The sequence below is a fragment of the Durio zibethinus genome, chromosome 14, assembly GCF_047325235.1.
Source record: "Durio zibethinus cultivar Kanyao isolate XHJ-2024 chromosome 14, ASM4732523v1, whole genome shotgun sequence".
Lineage (NCBI taxonomy): Eukaryota > Viridiplantae > Streptophyta > Magnoliopsida > Malvales > Malvaceae > Durio > Durio zibethinus.
This window is the reverse complement of record NC_143175.1, coordinates 24662164-24686512: the sequence shown is the minus strand read 5'-3', so window position 1 is coordinate 24686512 and position 24349 is coordinate 24662164. Positions and strand designations below refer to the sequence as shown.

General features: G+C 32.5%; 3 protein-coding genes and 1 pseudogene across 4 annotated transcripts; 3 read left to right on the top strand and 1 right to left on the bottom strand.

The window, feature by feature from the left end:
- The first annotated feature begins 6923 nt into the window (after positions 1 to 6923).
- LOC111295536 (exocyst complex component EXO70H1 pseudogene) lies at positions 6924 to 9131 on the top strand (annotated as a pseudogene). Its single transcript, XR_016327850.1, has one exon. The product of XR_016327850.1 is annotated as an exocyst complex component EXO70H1 pseudogene (transcript).
- A 210-nt stretch (positions 9132 to 9341) lies between these two features.
- LOC111295538 (putative pectate lyase 4) lies at positions 9342 to 11595 on the bottom strand. Its single transcript, XM_089743008.1, has 9 exons — positions 11531 to 11595; positions 11342 to 11433; positions 10898 to 11056; positions 10707 to 10845; positions 10404 to 10614; positions 10226 to 10315; positions 9883 to 10109; positions 9620 to 9695; positions 9342 to 9407 (listed from the first exon to the last, which is right to left on the bottom strand). The coding sequence occupies exons 1-9, from the start codon at positions 11593 to 11595 to the stop codon at positions 9342 to 9344; spliced, it is 1125 nt and encodes a 374-aa protein (XP_089599134.1).
- Positions 11596 to 12556: 961 nt separating this feature from the next.
- On the top strand, positions 12557 to 16626 carry LOC111295537 (ankyrin repeat-containing protein ITN1-like). The gene is made up of 5 exons (XM_022889065.2): positions 12557 to 12869; positions 13140 to 13504; positions 13806 to 13998; positions 14815 to 15224; positions 15668 to 16626. The coding sequence occupies exons 1-5, from the start codon at positions 12848 to 12850 to the stop codon at positions 16490 to 16492; spliced, it is 1815 nt and encodes a 604-aa protein (XP_022744800.1). The 5' UTR covers positions 12557 to 12847; the 3' UTR covers positions 16493 to 16626.
- A 3828-nt stretch (positions 16627 to 20454) lies between these two features.
- Positions 20455 to 23804, top strand: LOC111295535 (ankyrin repeat-containing protein At5g02620-like). The gene is made up of 4 exons (XM_022889063.2): positions 20455 to 20709; positions 21139 to 21588; positions 21909 to 22318; positions 22697 to 23804. The coding sequence occupies exons 2-4, from the start codon at positions 21264 to 21266 to the stop codon at positions 23573 to 23575; spliced, it is 1614 nt and encodes a 537-aa protein (XP_022744798.2). The 5' UTR covers positions 20455 to 20709; positions 21139 to 21263; the 3' UTR covers positions 23576 to 23804.
- The last annotated feature ends 545 nt before the right edge of the window (positions 23805 to 24349 follow it).

Genomic DNA, 24349 nt, shown 5'->3' with positions numbered 1-24349 from the left:
GATATCTTAAAAATAAAAAAAACAACTCTGAATATCGCACTTTCTCACAAATCATTCTTTCTCTTGGAATCCAAAATTTAAGTTTTTTTTTTTTATGGAGGTAAAATTATTATATAATATATTTATTTAAATTTTTTTATTTAATATAAAGATAATATTTTCTAAATGTAAAATAGAGTTTTAATAAAAGAATTTGAAATAATTTTTACAATATCAAATATATAAAAAGTTTAAATAGAAATTGACACAAATATAACAAAAACTTATAATATTAAATACATCAAAATTTTAAATATTAAATAAATACAAACACATAATATTGTCATTTTTCAAATAAAATTATGACTATATAATTGAGTTAAATAGTTTTCATAAGTATAAAATGTATGATTTTTTTTTCATTGTCAATATTAAAAGATATATAACTTTATTTAATTTCAAATATTTCTTTAAAATTCACTTTCTCATACTCATGATATTTATTTTTGACTAACTTAAATCAAATACTAATTTAATTTCTCTATAATTTTTAAGATATAAGATAAGATATGAAAATAAAAAATAGGACAACAACAAGTTACTTTTATATATTTTTTAACTTTTTTAATAATTTAAAAATTGATACTAGTTTTTTATTTCTAAAATTTAGATTTTGTTATATTATATATCTACAAGTTTGTTAGGTTACATATAATCATGATTATTCAAAAAGTTATTGACAAAAACGTCTTGAATGATTTTTAATTTTTAAGTTTTAAGATTTAGAGTTTAAAGGATTATTCAATATATTTTATGATAAAAAATGTCATGAATAATCTAAAAAAAAAGATTATTTAAAGCGTTTTCTAGACAAAATCTCATTGAATAATCCCTATAGTAAAAACTTGAAGGTTAATAATTAAATTTGTTCACAAATATTAAGTGAGCTTATTCACGAACATAAATGAACTGAACTGACCTCTATTAATGTTTGGTTTGTTTAACAAAGGAATATAAAAATGCTGTTCAAAATCATTTATTAAACTTAATAAACGAATATAAACGAGCAAAAACTGCACATGTTCATGAATAGTTCGTCAAAAGCTCTGTTTATTCCTTAATTTAAGTTTACTAAAGTGAGACATACATGAAATAATTATTTATAAGCCAAAATTTATTAATATTTACATATAATACTTTATTTTCTTTTAAAATGAGTCAATTTTTAATTAAAAAAAATATATTTTTTATAATATTTTTGAATCCTTTCTTTTTATATATATTTTTTCAAATTAATGAGGGTAAAATATAAAAATATTAAAATTTTTACTTAATATCATAATATATTTAAAAAGAGTTACCGGACTTCAATGGGGTTAATTGCCTTCATTTCCTGTACTGTAAATCCGTCTCTGAAAGTGACCTGCAAATTAAACAGCCAGCTTAAAGAAAGATCCAACACTTTCCAATTGGAAATTTGAATTCCGTCACCTAATATTTTAATGCTAAAATAATTATCCAATATCGAGAGAAATCATCTATCACAATGAAAAATCTTCAACCCGTAAATGATCTTCAATGAAATCAACATCACATGAGAATATGTGATACCCAAAATGTGTAGAGGTAGATTTTTCAAACCGTGGTCCTGTTTGCAAGTAAAAAGTAGTTCAACATCCTTTAACTCCTAATTAAACACAAAAAATCTCCCTATCATTCTTCGGAACATACGAAAGGAAAAAGTCTGAAACTTCCGTATGAAATGGGTAATCCACCGTCCAAAACTCATTTCCGTTCCTGTTAGTGGTGACGGCTACCTAATTTGGTTTTTCTCTTTATGGCAGCAGCTGATATTTTGGAGCTAATTGTCATAGTCGCCTTCATTTGGCGTTGAAAGACAGCAAGGGCGGCAGTAGCCATAATTGTCACCTGAAAAAAAGATTAAACGCTAATATATAATCTTTAGTACGTGTTTTAAGAATTTGAAATTGAACTCGTATTCAATTATTCATTAAGGAATTAGGTGTTAAAAGAATGTGTGAAAGAAATTTAATTTTTAATTTTTATGTAATTATTTTTAAAATAAATGTTTAATAAATTTTAAATTTTAAAATTTTTTTTCTTAAAGTATAGCTTTTTTTTTATAAAAAAATATATCTATTTGGCCAGTACAAATAAAAAAATTAAATATTTAAATCAAGTGACAGAAAATTACCATAAAGCTTGGTCACGACCCTAGCTAATAGGAATAAAAAAATAAAATAAAATTAAAAATTGATTTGAAATTATAATATTTGATTTGATTTGAATTAATTTTTTATTTGATTTAAATTAAATTTAAATATTAAAAATATATATTAAATTAAGATCAAATTTTAAATTAAAATGTGAAAATTTTAAAATAAAATTAAGTTTAACCAAATTATATATATTTTAATTTTAATAAAATAAAAATAATAATTTTATATCAAATTTTAATTAAATATATTAAAATTTTTAATTTTAATTTTAATTTTAAAAACTTATAAATCAAATTAATAAAATTTAATTTAATTCAAACGTATAAATATTCAATTTAAATTTAAATTACATTTTAAAATTTTATAATATTATATAATATTTAAATAAATCGAATCAAATCGATACGAAGCATTATCACTTTTACTAATAAAAGAGATTTATAGAGCAAACCTAAAGACAGATAAATTAGTTTAATAGTCTGAACTGAAAAAAAAAAAAAATCAACAGAGCAAACAAAAGTTTCTTTTCAGGTTAGGAGGACCAAACGATTGTCAGTTTCTGTTGGCAAATGCTTGCTCGTGCATGAACCGTACGACCCTATCAGCCATATTACAGACAGTGCCAGTAGAGTAGTTTTTTTTTTTTTTTAAGCAAATTATTTATAATTATTATATTATAATTTAAAATCATATAAAAGTAAATATAAAATTTACATTTATAAATAATAAAATTTTATTTATTTATTAGAATTAAATAATAACAAATTTATAATAAAAAATTATAAATGAAATACCTCCATTTTTATTTGCAATTTCAATATAAAAGGTACCAATTAGTATATTTTATCGGTTCATTGGATTGATCAGAGTTTGTTTACGAATAATTGATGTTACTTTAATGGGTGTACATAAAAGAGAATGCTTGTAAATTCGGGAATGAATAATTTAATTTTGACAAGATACATGATTCAGACACGCAAGAATATTAATTAAAAATATGTGCATGTATGGTTTCTCTTACACAAACGTATGCTTTAGAATCAATCATTATTTGAGTGTTGAACGTTGAAAGCAAAAATTAAGCAATATTTAATTTTGTAATGCTAGTGACCGTCAAGGGAAATTTTCATGACAACCACATAGATTTTCTTTTGTCATGATATTAATGTGATTGCCGATTATTTTGTGGTGTCAGGGCATTGACAATGATATTTTTCTAAATTTTTTTTTTAAAATGACACCTAAACAAATATTATACACTTAAATTTTTTTAAATCTAATTTTCAGAAATTTGTCTAACACAACATCTTATTTAAGTTAATACTTAGTTGAGATATCAAATTAATTGATGAGAAGTTATGAAAACTGCCCTTGATTGATCATAAACTAATTGATTAGTATTTTTTTTAATTATGCCTCCATTATCAACATAAATCAGTGTTATCTCTTTTAGTATTCAGTTAAACTATTTTATTGTTTAATTGGACTAGTAATTCATTTGTTTTGGTTAATTTGACCAAAAAATTATATTTATTTATTTTTGTGGTTTCTGTTTGTCCTCTTAGATATGTATCTTTCATATTAAAAGGGTCAACTTGATTAATTAAAACCAACCAAGACCTTTCAATCTTGTTTATATCAAACGGAGCCTTATATTACAACAATATCTTTCCAAGATTTGATTAAGTAAGTTTTTTTTTTTTTTTTGAGAAATTATTTGATACATTTATGGTAAAATTTTTTAACTTCACAATCAAAATTAAAATAATAAAACGTATTTTATTTTTTAAAATTAATTTTTTAAATATATAAAAAACATTTATCATAATCTTAATATAATATGTGAAGTTAAAAACTTCACTCTTATATATTTAATAATTTCTCTTTTACTTATATCTTTTGTTCAAATCTATCAAAGTCACCAGTTTTTATTTTTATTTATTAATGTTATAATAATCCAATTAAAGAGTAGCAAGAAAATAAACATCTTGAAAATTGGAAAATATATATAACTGGCTTAATATTTTTCTTGATTCTATTATTAATTTGTGTAAATTTTCAATCTTATATTAAAATATTTTATAAATCTATTATGATATATAAATAGTGATTTAAATAAAAATATTTATAAAATACTTTTTGTGAGTTAAAATTGTGAACCCTTTCTATTCCCCATCCCTATCGTAAAATAGCGTACGTAGATAAAGAAGTAAAGGCTGGGGACAATCCCTCTTATCTCCTTTGTCTTTCAAGATCTCCATTTGCCTTGTGTTCTGCTTTTCCTTCGAGTGCTGGGGCTGCCCCTCCTTTTGCTTTCATTCCTCGTCAATGAAGCCTTAGGGCGAGCGGTTGAACTGCCGGCCTAGCCCAGTAGTCCCTCTTCTTGCTACTAAAGAGATATCGTATTAAGGAGAGTGGCTCATGAAGCAACTTTCTGTCTTCTAGCTTTCTTTTCGAATAAAAATAGATAATATTTCGTATGTTAAGTGTGAATTTTTATAAATGATATCAGAGCAGTTATCAATCGGACAAAAATTAAATACTATGTCGTGAGAATTATTTTTAAAATTTTGTAATAATTAAGTGTTATACAATGAAAACTATATTTGAGAGTCACATTTAAAATCATATAAAAGTTAAGCATTATATGATAAGAATTATTTATAAAATCTCAATATATAATATGATCCTATGATTTGTATTGGATTTGCCTAATATTAGATATGATTGGATAGATCTAAGTGCTTTTATGTTAAGCTTGATAGGGATATTAAGTTTAACGAAAATTTTTTATAATACTCTTATCTCACATCGAAAGATTTTGAAGATTTATTATAATATTTAAATAGAAGTTTAAATTTAAAATTTGTGAATTATATTTTATAAAAAATTTATAAAAATTTTGAATCAAAATAAATAATATCTCATAAATTACGTATGAATATTCACAATTTAATTATTGATTCATACGTTTGAAATTATAATTGTACAGCAATATTAAATCGGAATTGTACAATAAGAGAAACAAATATTAGTAATAAAAGAAAAACTAAAAAAATTAAAAATTACTACAGCTCTAATTAAAATTAAATGGTCCTAGCAGGGCCCGGGAGGTTGACCTGGTAAATTATTCCATGCCACAAATTAAAGCCGTCCTGAAAGACTAAAATGGGTTTAATTAATGTTAAGATTTTTTTCATGCCAAAAAGTCCACAATATATTGCAAAGTCTTTAATTTCGTCCTGATTTTTAGGTTAGGTGGAATTAAAATGAGGCAATAGCAATCCCAGCGGTCAAAAGTCTAGAGACCGGACCCCAGAATTATTGCCAACTCCTCTTAACTTAATTAATTATAAAATTTTCATCATTAATTCGATCATTTCAGTTTTATACCTTTAAAATAATATTTAATTGTTCATGACAAAGAAAATTGTAAACGATTTTATAATTACTATTTTATCAAAACATTAATTATAAATTATTGGTTAAAATTTTAATAATTTTAAGTTAAATATAAAGACAAATTAAAATTAATTAAAAATAATTTAAACAAATTAATCATATATTTAATTAAAAGTGCACTACTTATTTTTTAATAAAGTAAAAAAAAAATTACATAATTTTTTAAGTAATAGATAGAATCTTTTCTCTATACTAAATTTTTTCCCCCTAACAACTTCAAGAAAATAAATTAATAATAAATGAAGGCATACGGCTTGCATTGGGAACTATAGGATTGACGAAAATTGTGCCTCAGATTGCTCGATTTTTTTTTGTCAAATGGCACTATTTTCCAACTTTAGTTGGTAATATATAATTCAAGCAATAATATTACTAATTTAATTATTTTTTAGGATGTTAATATTTGACTTGGTCGCAACAAAATGGCACCGCACGTTTGATAGTTTGAAGAAGAAATTTTAAAAATTAAAAAAAAAAGTCATTAATTGGACTATATATAGGGTTATAAGTCAATAATGTTTCTAGGGTATGCTTAGCTTAAAATCATTAAGATTTCATGTAAAGAAATTGAAAAGTTGAAAATCTTGTTCAAATTGCATGCATTTGCCCTTGTTTAAAGCTAAATTAAATTGATATTATTATGATTAATTAGGTTGAGATCAAAACCATGACGTGGATCCCCGTCATGATACCAAAAAAAGTTAATTTATTTTAACTAAAAATAGATAAAACTTTTTTTATAAAATTTTTCCACCGAATCAATCTCAACTTTTATTAATTTTTAAATTATAAGTTAATAGTATAACAAAAATTATATGTGATAGTGCTTTTGTAAAATTTATTGGAAGAGAATTAAATTTTGGCAAAATTTGAGATATATTTAGTTATATTGTCAAATTTTTTTTTAAAAAAAAAAGATACGTGGGAAAAATGTTTTATACTTTTCTTAAACGTGTTTTCTTTCTTGCCCCATAAGCTTGTGGCTTTTTTTCCAAGAAAATTATTGAATTAGACTATGTTTTGAACATATGATGAAATTCATGATATATATGCTTACGTGCTTTTGTTTTGATATCTAATGTGTCGATCGTCACAGCTTAGCTTACCTCGACTTGATATTGGGCTTTAGAGTTCTCGAGTCAAAACATTCATGTAAATAAATTACTAATATTTTTCAACATTTGAATAAGTGGTCAACTTGTATTACTTGCCCTATCAAATAAACCGAATTAAAATAATCTATAAAATTGTTTAACGAACACGACCGCTATTAACGGCGTCGTTCATCCAACGTCTATATATATTTCTCACCTTCATTTGAACTCAAACAGACTCCCCAAACAAGAGGAAGCTGAAGCAGTTGAAACTCAAAATTCCAATTTCTTATTGTCATCTGCTGCCGCCGGCGAAAACCGAACAAAAGTAGTTTCAAACACTTACCTCTTTACGAACTCAAATAATGCCGAGAAAAGGAATGAGGAGCCTTTGCTTCAGCACCAGAACGCCGTCGTTTTCTAACTCTGGGCAAACCATGTCACCCTCAAGATCCTCGCAATCCAGTATTCCTCGCCGTAGATTTTTAGAATCCATGATCGAGCAAACCATTGATGCGGCGGCTACTATCATCATGAAGTGGGATGCTGAAACGTCTGCTTACGCTAGAGTGACCTCTCTTTTCTACCAAAGCAAAAGAGAAGCCATGCTGTTTATAAGATCCGTTAACGAGCTTCAAAAACTCATGCATTTGTTAGTTACTGAAGATTCCGGTTCGGAAAAGCTCATTCAAGCTCAACATTTGATGCAAATAGCAATGAAGAGGCTTCAAAAAGAGTTCTACCAGATTTTATCAATGAACCGGGCTCATTTGGATCCGGAATCGGTTTCCACCCGATCATCACGGACCTCCGCGAGATCAAGCATGTCCGATTTCGAAGATGACGGTTCACCGGACGATGGGATTACTACCGCAGGGGATTCCATCTCTGAAGTGGAAGAAGTTTCTTCTATGGCCATGTCCGATCTGAAATTGATAGCGGATTGCATGATTGCTTCCGGGTACGCTAAAGAATGCATACAAATTTATAAAATTATTCGAAAATCGATTATAGATGAAGGTATTTATAAGCTTGGAATCGAAAAAACAAGCTCGTCCCAGGTTAATAAAATGGACTGGGATGTACTGGATTTGAAAATCAGGAACTGGTTAGAAGCCCTGAAAGTTTCTATGAGGATGCTTTTCAATGGAGAAAGAATCCTCTGCGATCACGTCTTTGCTTCGTCGGATTCCATCAGAGAGTCTTGCTTTACCGAGATTTCAAAAGAAGGTGCCTCGCTTCTGTTTGGATTCCCCGAACTCGTCGCCAAGTCCAAAAAATCGCCACCGGAGAAAATGTTCCGTGTTCTCGATATGTACACCGCTATTTCAGAGAACTGGCGAGAGATTCAAACGATCTTTTCTTTTGAATCAACTTTAACCGTCCGATTACAAGCTCTTAACTCGCTGATTCGACTCAGCGAGTCAGTGCGGTCTTTGTTGACGGATTTTGAGTCCACAATCCAAAAGGACTCGTCCAAAGCGATGATTCCAGGCGGCGGTGTGCATCCTCTAACGATCTACTCGATGAATTACCTCACTCTCATGGCTGATTACAGCAACATCCTCACTGACATTGTCTCGGACTGGCCACCGCCTGCGAAATCATCGTTGGAGGGATCTGACTTCAACAGTCCGGATTCCGACGAATCTCCGTCGCCGGCCATCTCCGTCCGCATTGCATGGCTAATCCTCGTCCTTCTCTGCAAACTCGACGGCAAAGCAAAGCATTACAAAGATGTCTCATTATCATACCTATTCTTAGCCAACAATCTCCACCAAGTAATCTCCAGAGTCCGTACATCGAATCTCCAGTGTTTACTCGGTGAGGAATGGACCGCCAAACATGAAGTTAAGGTGAAGCAGTTCGCAGCGAATTACGAGCGGTTAGCGTGGGGCCACGTATTCGCTGCATTACCGGAGAACCCGACGGCTTCGATGACACCGGGGGAAATTAAAGAAAATTTCAGGAAATTTAATTCAAGCTTTGAAGATGCGTACTGGAAGCAGAGCTCTTGCGTCGTACCCGACCCAAAGTTACGAGACAAGATTAAAGATTCAATCGGGAGAAAACTTGACGCCGTATATCGGGAGTTTTACGATACGCATAAATCAACAGTTGGAGATGAAAGGGGCGTGATTGTCAGATTTTCCCCAGAAGATGTAGGGAAATACTTGTCGGATTTGTTCTTTGGGACAGTTAGTTCCGGAACTTCATCAACGTCTTCTTCCACGTCATCTCACCATAGATGGCACATAAGGTCACCGTTACGAGCGTAGATTTTTGTTTTTTTAAATGTATGAAAAAATTTGTGGATCTTTTGTAATTATAAAAAATCGACGACCTTTTTGTGGTAGTCATAACGATCTTTTAAGTTTTAACGGCTTCTTTATGTGTTATTTACATGATAGCCGTTCCTCATCTGTTTATTTACAACTGAGCATATAATTTCGTTTGTGTCAAAATCTTTTATCAAAACTGCCAATAGTCGAATGAACTACTAATAAAACGCTAGCTGAACCGCTGGACTTTGGATGAAATTTTAGAGTAAGACAAAAAAAAAAAATTACATCAAAGGTGAAAGTATGAAATTTCCGCTGAGTAGAAATTGCCAGTCAAATAAAAACTGCCTCTGATACAGTGAAAAACAGAAAAGAAGATTCGAATGAGCTGATTTCAAAATTGTCAGTGTGCATAATTTTTAAAATTTTTCAAAATTACATGACCTTTAAAATGCCGGGTCGCAAGCAACAGCGTAACATTTTATTTGTCTGGGGAGATTTCAATTTCAACCCTAATTATTCATTCTCTTGAATTTTTTTTTTTTATTTTTAATAATCCAACTTTGGCGGCTCTGTTTGAACTTCCAAACTCATACAGAATTGTAGCCAATTGCGATCCTATAATAGCTATATATGTTCTACAGAACATATCCTCCTAAAAGAAAAGCTAGAAGACCATATATAAATTATTGTAACATAATATTTTATAGAAGTTACTATCATTATGTCCTATCATTGTAAGAAAATATATTATGGATTCTATTTATGCCATACAACTACATTTGCAGTAGGATACTAAGGTTATTGCAGCAGAGAAGAAGCTACGAGGCTATTTCAGCCGGTCGAGGAACAGACTGCCATCCTGTATGGTGCTGAATAACATGTTTAAGGGCATCTGTCGGAGCTTCCACTGTCCATTTAGAGTAGTATTCACTTGGATGAAACAAGTTGGACATAACATTCTCAGTCATCAACCCTGCTTGGGTTCCTGCTATAAGCAAATCCCCTTCCGACTTTATGCAGCCACTGCAAGCCTCATCCGTGTCAGTAACCTGTATAACCAATACATCGACCGATGTTTTCTATCAGTTAACCATCAATGGCTATATGCCAATATGGATATGGATAAATTGAGTATTTTCGGAAAAATAAAAGATTTCAGAAATACAAGCAAATCAAGATGAGATGCCTTTTCAGTAAGGTACTTGAAAGCCACCTTCTTCTGCCCTGCTTCATATATATTGCGTTGAGAGTATATCTGATGTCAAATGGTAAATAAAACTGTTATCTTTTTCCAAGTAACACATAAGAGGTTGAAATAATGAAAGCAAAAAAACAAGTGTCACCTGGGATTCCACATTGGCACAAACAGCATAAATGCCCCTGTTTCTAGTGTCGTTATTGTACAAACGTACCTTCCCAAATGTAACACGAGGATGCTGTAGCCGAGTCCCATCAAAAAAGCAATGGTGAATGGTTACTTGGATACACCTATCACTGGCATTAGAGGGGTCTGCTCCAATAAGCATCGTCTTGTCATGCTGTGAAAAGTGACACCTGAGAACCTAGGTAATGATATCAATTAGTGTAACTTTTTAACCTAATCCCAAACGATGATTAATTACTTTCCTGAATATAATAAACCATACCTAGAAACAGTAATGTCTGTGCTTTCTCGAGTGATATCTATCAATCCATCACCATAATCACGAAGGCTGCAACGATCTATCCATTTGTGTTTGGAGTTGGGTTTTATTTGAATCCCATCGTCACGCGATTCTCTACCACCTTCAAATTCCAGATTGCATATTGTAACATTCACATTCCTTCACCCTCAAACCCTTCCCCGTGAGTTTTATCCTTTGGCCACGTCCATCAATGGTCTTGTAAGATGACACCTTCAAGTAAGATGAAAGGTTGATGGTTCCAGAAACTTCAAAGACAATCCAGGGGGGCTCTTTTCTACAACAACCATCACGCAATGATCCCGCCCCATCATCTACAATCACACATCAAAAATAATTTTAATTTCACACAAGTAACTAGGTAGTCCAGAGTCAATTTACATACATAAAAGATTTCTCACTATATTTAATCTGAAATTCAAACAATCAAGCTAAATGAGGCTTCAATTTAACTTTAAAACCATATTTCATACACAAACAAATGGAAATCTAAGCACAACCTTCCAAACAAAACTTCAAGAGTTTCCCCAAGGAGCCAAAAAACTATTTTTCTTCAAATATAACTCCAACAAACAACCACATTAAAGTTGTAACTTTACCTACTAAAGTGGTGACATGGTAGAGAGGAGCAAGCAACCCGCCAATGGCGAAGCGACCAAAGCCCTCAGCCTGACCGGCAAGGGCTCGAAGACTGGAGTCGTCATTAGTATAAGGTAAAGAGAGAGCCATCTGGGGTTGGGACTTGGGGTTGGGGAGGTGGACCGTATTTGTAATAAGGCGGAATAGACGTTGGGTAAGAGCTAGAGTGAATGTGATTGTTACGGTTCTTGCGGTGGCCGTGAACGTTCCCCATTAACGATGTTAACAGCCCAGGGATGTTAGAAAATTGATTGTTTCGCAACGGAAAAAGAGCTTCGGTAGATGTCTAGATTGAATGATTGATTGCCTAGAAGAAACTGTCTATCTTGCTCTTGATTCTTTCATGCAACAGCGTTTGCCGACAAAATTTAGGGGGTTATTTATTATTATTTGCGTCAGTTAATCTCTCAATTTAAGCCAACTCAAGCATTAGCAGACAGTTTGGGAGGATTTGGATTTACAGTTTGGCTAAGGATTTTGCATGTGCTTTGCTATTACAGGTTTCTTGGATTGATCAAAGTGAAGGACATAGCAATGCTAACGGGTTTAATTAAGGCCATATTTTGGAGTTAGAACTTACGACTTGAGTTTGCCGGATTGTACATTTCAGATTCAGATAACATAGAATTTGATTCATTTCAGTTTAAATTTTTTTCTATTTGAATTGAATTCAGATTAATCAAATTGATTTTTACATTTAAAAAAAATGTAATTATTTCAATATGTTTTAAGAGTTTGGGTGAGTTTTTTCAAGTTTATATCAATTAGATTTATGGTTAATGAGATTGGGATTGAATTTTTTCTTGTCAAACAAAATTGGATCCATTTCAAATTGAATTTTTTTCGAATAAATTTTTAAGTTTGGATTCATTTTGCCACTATTAGATAAAAAAATTACTCCGCATGCCTATCATTCCCCATTGGCTCTTACTGAAGGAACGTGGTGTATCTCAAAGTTTCATTGGATCGAAACAGAATAAATCATGGAAAATATAAAAATATGAAGAAAAAAAGGTATTACTAGCTGGTTTGTCATTGGTAGTTATAAGTTTGTTAGTACGTCGGACCAATGGCATTTGTCTTGCCTGAATGGGGGTTATTGGGTTTATAAATTTCCGTATGTTACCGTACAATCACAAAGAGACATGACAGGACTTAGCAAAAAAGGCCAAAATAACAACATTAAAAAAAACAAAAAAAAAACGTAAAGGACGCAGGTGAGATCCCAAACCTCCGGGGGCCAAGCTAGTCGGGCTGGCAGGCCCGGCGGCTTCATTTCCCAATCCCCCTTCTTTTCTCCTCTTCTCCAGTCGTTGTTTGTTTTTTTTTCCTTTTTGGGTACATTTTTCACTCTTCGTTTTGAATTCTTTGTTTTCTCGTTTGACCATAAAATCTCCAAAGAAGATCAATGGAAATCATGGAGAAGGTGATTTCGTAGTGTTCTCTTTTGCATCTCTTGAGTCTTGATGGGGTCTGGTAAAGAAGAAGGTACATTCTCTCTTTTTTTTTTATTATCTTTTGATGATCCTTTCGGTTTTCGAGAAATCCCAGATGAATGAAATTGAAAGAAAACCAATATATATATATTCTGCCATTCACTTTCATGCAATGTGACGGGAAAAGATAAAGTATAGATATATATATTTTTAGCAAAGAAACAAAGCATAGAATCTAGGATTTGATCTATAGGGATTGCTTTTAATGGGTTATATTTTAGAATTGATGGATTTTTTTTGAACATGGATGAAATGTGCAAAGAATGCGAGGTGGATATGGAGAAGGGACTTTCTCCACAGCCTTGCCAGTTGTCGGAGACAATACCACTGCCGTCTCCGAGTCCGCCAAGGCCTGCTCTTGTTCTATCCAATTCAGGGAAGGCCCTGGTGGCATCCAATTCTGGAAAGGCCCTAGCGGTGTCCAATTCTGGCAAGTCTCTTGCAGGTTCTAATTCCGGAAAGCGGTTTGATAAAAAGAAGTACGTGAAACAAGTCACCGGCCGACATAATGACACTGAGCTACACCTGGCTGCACAGCGTGGTGAAGTTGGAGCAATCAGACAGATTATGGCAGAAATTGATGCTCAGATGATGGGGACACTTAGTGGAGCAGAATTTGATGCTGAGGTAGTTGTTTATGAAACAATGTATGCATGCCAATATCTTATTATAACAAATCTTAGGGCCTTACTTTTTTATTTACTATGTTAAGAGATTCAAGGTTATATTCAATTTGATGATGATATGAGCTGTCTATAACTGAGCATAACCTTAAATGCATACTATCAAGGTTTAGCATTTCAAGAATACTCTTGTGACAATCCTGAATGTGATGCCAAATGAAATATGAATTTAAGAATGCATTAGCAAAAACTAGTTTGAGTGTTGCATTCACATTTTGATCGTATCTACATGCTTTTTTAACAAGGTGACAGAAATAAGGTTAGCAATTGTGAATGAGGTGAATGAGTTGGGAGAGACAGCGTTGTTCACTGCAGCTGAGAAGGGGCATTTGGATGTGGTTAAGGAGCTGTTACAGTATACGACTAAGGAGGGCATTGCATTGAAGAATCAATCTGGGTTCGATCCACTGCATATTGCAGCAAGCCAAGGTCATGAAGGTATTAGGAAAAGCCTTCTCTCTTATGAGCGTAATGTAGGTTGAAATTGAGTAAAATATATTTAGTTTGTAGTGCTTGTTTACTGTCATGAAGGCACAGCAAGTTTTTAGGAATTGTCTTTTTGTCTAAAAAAAGGGGGGGTGGGGGGGGGGGGGGGTGAGAAGAGGTTCAAAGGGTAACGTAAGTTAACTGCAGAGAATCACTTCAGAGAACCCTCTTTGGTTGATGGATGAACTTATTGTTTATACTGTAAAAAATTGGCATTGTCTTAAAGCTATTTTCACATAGAGATGTTCTTTACTTCTGAGATAAAATAGTCAGAATTCTCATGCCGCCAAAAGTTGACGAAGATGAAAGTCAAGTGCTGATACATGAAAAATTGACAATAGGTACTTCCACGATCAATGTTTCAGCGAATGGTTGAAGTAAGAGCTAATATGAAAATCTTAATAACTGCCATTTGCTACTTCTGAATTGTTCAGGGATCAAAATAATTATTCTGAATTTCTCTTTCTTTTTGTGAGTCAAGATTCTCAATGCCATTTTCAAGACATTGAAACTTTGCAAGGAAAGTATAATAGGAAACAACATAACCAATGATTGTCAGTGTCCAATTGGACATAACTCTCCAAGGTGCTTATGACACTAACTTTGAATTGTCTCCGGTGCATTTTTTTTTTCTACTCCAAGGCTGCTGATGAACTAATCTCACTCATAAGTTGCATGTTTTCTGGTTGCTTTCATTTATGTTCTGTAGCATAAATTACATCCTAGGATGCTGCAGTTTGTCTAAGTTCAATAATTACCTTTATGCAGCCATTGTCCAGGTGCTATTGGACCACGATCCAGGGTTAAGTAAAACAGTTGGACAAGCAAATGCAACCCCTCTTGTATCTGCAGCTGCAAAAGGACATACAGCTGTAGTTAATGAATTGCTGAGCAAAGATCCTAGCTTGTTAGAGATATCAAAAGCAAATGGAAAAAATCCGTTACACTTTGCTGCCAGGCAAGGGCATGTCAATATTGTTAAAGCCTTGCTTGACAAGGATCCACAATTGGCAAGAAGGACTGATAAGAAAGGGCAGACAGCATTGCATATGGCAGTCAAAGGGGTTAGCTGTGAGGTGGTGAGATTGCTTCTTAAGACCGATGCAGCCATTGTCATGCTCCCAGACAAGTTTGGTAATACAGCATTACATGTGGCTACTAGGAAAAAACGAACAGAGGTATTGATTAGTGTTATGCATATATACAAAATAGTTTGCCTCTTCAGCCTTATGAGTAGCTGTCAGATATGCAATTTAATTGGCTGCAATGGCCCAAGTTGTCTGTTTCCTGTTAATTGAAGATAAAAACTGGCGTCTAAAATGTTGTTTCTAGTGGCATGGTTTTCTAAATATTCAACGCAGTAGTTCTCTTGTTACTATGGTTTTCAGTTCTGTCTGCTGATTTCAGGGTCTTTATTTTCTCTTTGTCGCCCCCATGTTTTCTCTTTTTTCTTCCCAAATTTTATTTTCTCAATTTATCACTTCTTTATACATGGTAGTTCCATTGCTTTGAGTTTATTGTGTTGAACATGGGCGAATAATTAGGATGCAAGCAATTTAAATAAATGGCAATAACCCTTGAAAGAGTTAGTAGAAGGCATTGACTAAGTTGTTTCTTGCAGATATTGAACGAACTTTTACACCTCCCAGACACTAGCGTGAATGCGCTTACAAGAGACCATAAAACAGCTCTTGACATTGCTGAAGGGCTTCCACTCTCTGAGGAAATTGCTGAAATAAAGGACTGTTTGTCTCGTTTTGGTGCTGTCAGAGCAAACGAGCTAAACCAGCCACGAGATGAGCTCAGGAAAACTGTGAAAGAGATCAAGAAAGATGTGCATAGCCAGCTTGAACAAACGCGCAAAACAAACAGAAATGTTAATGGCATTGCCATGGAGCTGCGTAAACTTCATAGGGCAGGTATTAACAATGCCACCAATTCAGTCACAGTGGTAGCTGTGCTTTTTGCAACAGGTGCATTTGCAGCTATTTTCACAGTTCCTGGGGGTGATAATGACAACGGAATGGCTGTCGTCGTTAGCAGGACATCATTTAAGATCTTCTTCCTTTTTAATGCGATTGCACTCTTCACTTCGCTCGCTGTTGTGGTGGTGCAAATCACAGTTGTAAGAGGAGAGACGAAATCAGAGAGAAGGGTTGTGGAAGTGATCAACAAGTTGATGTGGTTGGCTTCTGTCTGCACTAGTATTTCATTTATTTCTTCATCGTATATAGTAGTTGGTCGACAGAACATGTGGGCCGCAATTCTTATAACAGTTATAGGAGGAGTAATAATGGCAGGAGTTCTTGGCACCATGACTTATTTTGTTGTCAAAAACAAAAGGATCCAAAAATTAAAAAAGAAAGGGAAGATTTCAAGGAATGAAGCACGATCACGGCGCTTATCAGACTCTGAAACAGACGTGAACTCAATCTATGCCATTTAATGTTCATACTACTTGGAACTGGCCTATGAAGCCAGTACTTCTAACTTGTAATTCAAGGAAATGAGTGAAGCAGAAAATGGGGCAGTTTTGTGTTGTAAGAAGCTTTATTCTGTAAATGTGTCTGGTAAGCAAGCAAATCAAACTGAAACGAAACACATAATAATGCAGCCTTGGCTGTTTGTTTATTTTCTTTAATCATGCTGTAAAGCTGTTGCATACCTTATTAACTGTTGGAGAACCAGACGGTTAGACATAGATTTTGTACTGTAAAGTGCATAAATTTTGGCTTGTGTCATCTGATTGTTGTGATATTTTTCCATGCAAATTTGGGAAAGGGAAGCTCAATAGCTTCCAATTAATCAGGCCAAACGTGTTCATTGAAAAAGAAGGATAATGCAGAAGCTACTCTCTTATTTTCATTCTTCCCTCCATTTCCATTTCTTTTTTTTACTTAAAATTTAGCAGAATCCCAGATATTTCAACCAATGTTATAACACCAACCTCATGAGCTTCTCATTGGCAGCATAAGCATGCATGTCAGCTACCTTAATTAACAAATTTTATTGGCAATAGTATCAATTAGGGTATATTTGGGTCTAAAAGGTACTTTAGTCATTCTATTCATTAGAGATCGTTAGTAGATACCTAACATATATAACTGACACATGACTATGTCACTATTTTACCTCATAAACTTTTTATTTTTTACTTATAAATTAAGATATTTAGATATTATCATTTCATTCAATTTTATTCATACATTCTTACTTTTCTCTTTTTCTGATTTCTCTTATGCCACACCTAACTTGAGTGTTAAAATGTAAAGATAGGGAATACTTCTTATTTTTATTCTTAACCGTTCTCTTTTTCCTTTTGTAATTTCTGTGTTTGAGGATCACCTTGGACCTCGGCACCAGCAGTATCAATGATTTGAGGTTGCCTTTGTGGCTGATGAAGAGGATGGAATAATGAGTCAGATACAACTACCCAGTCCCTCACTACGCGTACTCCTTCCCACCAATGGGCGCCGGACAATGAATAGTTAGAGGAACTGAGGAAGGTGGAAATGGTGCCCCCAAAGTCAAAAATATTCGCATGAAGAGACAAGATGCAGATGCATGGCAATAGGGGTTAGTTAAACAATCCACATCCTAAAAGTGAAAGAGAGATAGCCTCCACTAATAGTCATAACAGCTACAACTAATGCTGCAATGCATGAGGCCAGCAGCATGCTCATGCTCTAGTCTCAGCCAATTAATTTGCTTCAATTTTTTTTATTTGTCTTTAAAATTCTACTTGTTTTTTATGCAACTTGCCCCGACCATGCTGCTCAGGTGAGAATCTTTTCTCTATTTTTTTTTTCTCACCAAACCATTTGCAAAAGTTAAAAAAATATTAAAGTTAAAGTTTAACTCAATTTATTCGTGTAATTATTTATAAAAGATGATATTTTATAAATTTAAATTCAAATTACAAAATTTATAATTCTTTTCTTTACGCTTAATTTATGATTTTTTTTATTCTAAAAAAAATTAAGAAAAGCCTTGAATTAGATTTAATAATTCATATTACTGCATCATGTAAAATATTATACATGTATCATAATTTATATTAACATAAAAATATAAAATATAATTTTTTAATTTTATTAAATTTATTTATAATTTTATTAAATTTTATTATTTTTATATTTTTTATTTATATCGTCATATCGTGTCTTTATTGTGTTATGTTTCAAATTGCCTAAATCTATTTTGGATTGATGTTAACCCTGCTTTGTAGTGGGAATATGGGGAACAACGAATAGCTCTAAATTAATGAGTTTTTTTGGTTAAATTTGAAATTAATTTCTACAGTCCATTTTCTAGTAACACCATTAATAAAGTTCAGACAAAGGACTAAAGTTGTGTAATAGTCTTTTCTTTAATAGCTCTGTGAAAATATTGAATAATCAAATTTGATGGGAAAAAAATGAAAATAAATGAAAATGTTTTTTTTTTAATTATTCTTCTTTTCAATAATGTGTCTTGCACTTTCTCTGTTAACTTTCATGGCATCCAAACAGTCGGGTTAGTTTCAAAATGACAAGACACGGGAAAACGGGGACAAAATCAAACGTTAGCCAAATCACTCAAACGCTAAAACAAAGCTATCAATCTTTTCTCCCACATATGACGCGGTTGTGACTGGCCGGTGGGTAGTGCGTGTCAGTTGTGGCCCACAAGTCCAAAGGCCGAGGCAGTGCGTGTCAGTTCATGACCGTCGTACTAAAAGCGGGCGAGCGCAAATCCTGGGCCCACCTTTTTATGTGGCGGCCCTTTGAGTTGGGTTTACCTTTGCCTTGTCTGGTCAAGCGCCGGTCCCCCTCCTTTTTGGTACTCGGCCATTGTAAATGGGGACACAGGTTACTCGCTTCTTTTGACTTGTAAATATTCTCTTTTGATTTTTCTATGCACAGATTAATTACTAAATACAATTCTCAAATCCTTTCCTTCCTTCAATAATTAATTTCATCTTAATATCACCTCCACTTTTCATTTGTTTGTCAACAAAGATTAAAGTCTTTTTTTTTCCAAGTGAATGTAATAGTATTATGCTTTATATTTTGCCACTTTTTTTTTTATTTTTTAAGCTTTTAAATTTCATCTAAATTTATGTTAATTTATTAAACTTGTACGTTATTTTTTTTAATTTGACAATTATTTATATGTATTGGATTGTGATTTTTATTTTAAATGTAATCTCATTAAAAAATTTTAATACAAAAGTATTTTTAGAGTATTTACAATAAATAATCTTTATACTTCTTATAAATTTCATTGTTTTCATTTTTAATGTTTATACTTAAGTCATGTTCGGCATATAAAATTATTAATAAAATATGATAATAATTATATTATATTATGTTTAATTTATATTTAAAAAGAAATATAAAAATTGTAAGAAATATTATTATTTTCTTGTAATAGGATTATTAAATTCTTCATAAGTGAAGAGAATTATTTTTAATTCATAAGATTAAACTTATATATTTAATTATATTTTAAAAAATTTTATCAATAATTTTAATTGTATAAATTTTAAATAAAAATAATTTTCATAAATAAATAAATAAATTATTCTATTATAATATTTGTATATATCAAATACAAAATAAAATGATATTATTTAATTTAATTTAATTTATAATATCATTTTATCTTATTTTATCATAATTTTATATACTAAATATAATCTTAATATATTTAATTAAAAATTTGAAGTTTTTAATCATTGAAACATATTATTTGGAATGGCATAAAAAGTTCAAGTAATGGTTTTTGTTTTTCTATCATGAAAATTTCAAAATTAACAACAATAATTTTTTTTTCTTGAGAATATGTAGATTATTCATTATATTATTTTTTTTCATGTCAATTCTCAACCTTTGAAATTCAATAGCACTATAAAATTCTAGAAACATGGACCACCTTTTAGCTTTGATTTCATTTCACCCATGTCCGATCTGCTTAAATGCCTGCTCGAGTGAATATGCTATGCTTATAATTAGATTTAAGAATTTAAAATATGATGAAAATATATAAAAAATAATATAATTTAAAATTTTAATAATCACTATTTAAATTTAATAAAACAAAAAATTATATTTTATATTTTATATCAACAAAAAATATAACAAATAATTTTTATATAAAACATAATATAAATACATAAATTTGAATATTATATATATAAATACATGAATCTACGTATTTAAGTTGAAGTCTACCTCGCGCAGAGATTACTTACTGACATACGAATTACTAACGAACAATATCACCCGCGCGTCATTTGGCCGGTGGTGGTCCAGGTCATTCAGTAGACAGCTTACGTGGAATAATATCATTGGTTATCTTCGTACCACGTAGGACTCCAAACGAACTAGGATTTTAAAGAGAAACGCAACGATAAGTTTCTACGGTGTTTATTCGTTGCTTGCAAGCCTCTTTCACTAAAGCTCCCCACTTGGCCATTGCAAGTAACCATTACCCTGTTATCCTTTTTTGCTTCTAAATTATTCTTCATCTCTTCTTCTGTTTTTTGTTCTTCATTGTTCTAAGCAACCCTTTTTCTGAGTCCTTCAAAGAGCTTTTTTTTTTTTTTTTTCCCTTTTCTTATAACTGTTTCTGTAACAGAGGAGACAGGGAAGCTTTGTTTTTTTAAAGCCAAGAACCAAGGTAAGTAAAAAAAAATTAAAACCCATTTCTTTATTTTATGTTATTGACTGTTTTCACTTGGGGACTTTGACTTTAGATGGTTGGTTGTAAAATTTAACTACCCAATTATTCTATTTGATTCATTGAATGAAGATAAAGATTCAAACATGAAGCAAAGTTTCAAAATTTGCAGTGCTTATCTAGTGGTTTTTTTCTTTCATTTATGATTTTCGGTAATAATTATAGACATGAAACTGTGGATAATTATAATGATGTGTGGGGAGACTATTGGGTTTAATTTTTTAGATTAGAATATCTGAACTGAATTTGGGTTGCAAGGGAAATGTCAAGTATATAATGATATCAATGAAATCAGAGGCCTTAGGTTTCCCACGTGCATACATATCTCTCAGTCTTCTGAATCATCTTATCTTTTTATATTGATTTCAGGGATTCCTTTATGCATAGGATGTAGTTTTTGATCTGCCTGCGTGGTGAATAATTGAGGTTTTGATTGAAAAGAATCAATTTTCTTTTGGAAGTTTGCACTAAAGGAAGCAAAGTAGGAGGAAACTATGGGAAAAGAGCGAAGTTTTCTGAAAAAAGAGATGACAAAGCAGTTTACAGGTAAAAGGGATGATACACAGCTGCACTCAGCTGTGAGAGCAGGAGATTTTGAATTGGTTTTGGAAATAATTAGTGGTGGTGAGGATGGAGAGTTGAAGGATTTGTTGTCTAAGCAGAATCAATCCGGTGAAACTGCCTTATATGTTGCTGCTGACTGTGGTTATGCTGATTTAGTGAAGGAAATGATGAAGTACTATGATATTGTTTTGGCTGGTGTTAAAGCAAGGAATGGCTTTGATGCTTTTCATATTGCTGCCAAGCAAGGGAACTTGGGTGAGTTTCTTAGTTTCTTTTCACTCAATAATCATGTTGGATACGAAATTAAGAACCATTTTAGCAACTATGTTATCAAATTATTTCTATTTTTTATTTATTAAGGTCTTGCTATTTTTGTAATAAACTTTTTACTTTGATGAAATTATGATTTGTTTAAAGTTGCCATATTTTATCCCAATCCCAAAATTTCAATCAAACTACCTCTTTTTTTTTTTTGTAATTTATTTGTATTTTGGTAAAGATTATTCTAATCCTTGCCCATTAACAGATTATCCTTGAGGATAATTATTTATTTTTTAATCTACTGCCTGTCTCAGATGTATTGAAGATTCTCACTGAGGTCAATCTTGATCTTTCAATGACTTTTGATACTTATAACACCACAGCATTGCACACTGCTGCATCACAAGGCCACACTGAAGTGGTGAATTTCCTCTTGGAAAAAGGCAGCAACGTGGCAAAAATAGCAAAGAGCAATGGTAAAACTGCCTTGCATTCGGCAGCAAGGAATGGGCATCTAGAGATAGTAAAGGCCCTTTTGTCTAAAGAACTAGAAATTGCAACAAGAAATGACAAGAAGGGCCAGACAGCTCTTCATATGGCGGTTAAAGGACAGAATGTTGAAGTGGTAGATGAGCTGATAAAGTCAGATCCTACTTTAATAAACATGGCTGATAATAAGGGCAACACTGCTTTGCATATAGCAACTCGGAAACGTCGGATTGAGGTAGTTAACATTGAATTTTTAGTAATTGTTGTGTCTCCTCTTTAGAATTTGTCTTTTGCCAACATAACTTACTGCAGGATGAATTTGTAATGGCTTTGCATGTTCTGTCAGATATTGGGAATCATCTTAACTCATAGTATCTTATTTCAAGTAGTGAACTGGTTTTCATTATGGAAAGTAGTTCGCGTTTTTGCTTTCAGCTTTAGAATAAGTTCCCACTTTAACTTCTGATATGATAGGTTCTAAGTAATTCTTTGCAACAAATGCACTCTGCAGTGACTAGAAATAACCAACCAAAGTTGCTTGATAGAAATTTTAATCTCTCTTATAGAGTAGGAAAATTCTGTGAGCCTGTCTAATCACAATTCAATCTTTCAGATTGTTCAAAAGCTGCTAAATCACAGTGGAGTTGACAAACTAGTCATCAACAAGTACGGGGAAACGGCGCTTGACACTGCAGAGAACAATAAACTATCTGATATTTCAGGCATCTTAAAAGAGCATGGAGTCCAATGCGCCAAATTCATCAAGCCGCAACCTAAAAATTCGGCTCGAGAACTAAAACAGACAGTAAGTGATATAAAGAATGGGGTTCATCACCAGCTTGAGCATACACGCCAAACAAGAAAACGTGTGCAAGGTATAGCCAAGCGGCTTAACAAAATGCATGTTGAAGGTCTCAATAATGCGATCAACTCCAGCACAGTGGTGGCTGTTCTCATTGCCACTATTGCTTTTGCTGCCATCTTCAATGTCCCAGGCCAATTTGCTGACAGTCCTGATGATATTTCACCAGGAGTCTCTCCAGGACAAGCGAGAATTGCTTCAAAACTGCCGTTTATGGTTTTTATAGTCTTTGACTCCATAGCCCTCTTCATATCATTGGCTGTTGTGGTAGTGCAAACCTCAGTTGTAGTTATACAGAGTAAGGCAAAGAAGCAGATGATGGCAGTTATTAATAAGCTCATGTGGTTGGCTTGTGTGCTGATTTCAGTTGCATTTCTTGCCATTTCGTATATTGTAGTTGGAAACGATGAGACGTGGTTAGCTATTCTTATTACTGTTATAGGGACTGTTATCATGGTATCAACATTGGGGACATTGTGTTATTGGGTGATTGTGAACCGTATCCAGGCTTCAAAACTTCGGAGCATCCGCAGGTCTTCGATGAATAGCGGATCCCGGTCACTGTCAATGTCATATATGTCTGACACTGAGATTCTCAACAATGAGCACAAGAAACTCTATGCTGTTTGAGCTTTGATGCGGCTTATATCCTTCTCCCCACCCACCTACCTCTTTTTATCTCATTCACAGATATATGACTAACTGTAGCAGAATGTCAGCCTAGTGCTTCTCGTTGGAGCAAAATTGCAAGATTGGGCTTATACAGATTGTAAACAGTAGAGAATATGTATACATTTCCTTTTTGTAGTTCAATGGATTAAGGAAAACAAATGAGTCCATGATTTGGCTTCATTGCCTAGATTAGCTGTCATCCATTGTTACATTCGTAAGACATCATCGTTTACGTCCCAACGTGTCAACAGACAGTCACTGTTCTAACCTCACAACGTTCTGATTGCTTTTTCCAAAAACATATTACTACCACTTAACACTTGACTACATAAATTTAACATCTTTCAAATGAGGAAACAACAATATGGCCATTTTTGTTTTCTTGGTGGCCGGGGAAAACCATGGAATTTGTGAGTCCAAATCTTTTAGACTGTCAACACTTCCGAAGAGCTTACTGAACCTTACTTCTAGGGGAGGCCATGGAATGCAATCCGTTCCCGAAAACGATATTTCGAAGGACAGAAAAGTTTCTTAATCTTAGGTCATTTACCTCCTTTCCTACATTGCAAGCTAATCATTCGATGGAACTATTTTTCATAAGCATATAATTTTGGAGTCCAACTTTTAGTCTTTTTGCCTAGATAGTTCGAGTTTCCATTGAAATTAAGATACTTCTTACAAGCTTACAAGTTTTAGTACCTTGCACTTCCATTCTTTCACCAAATGGACAAA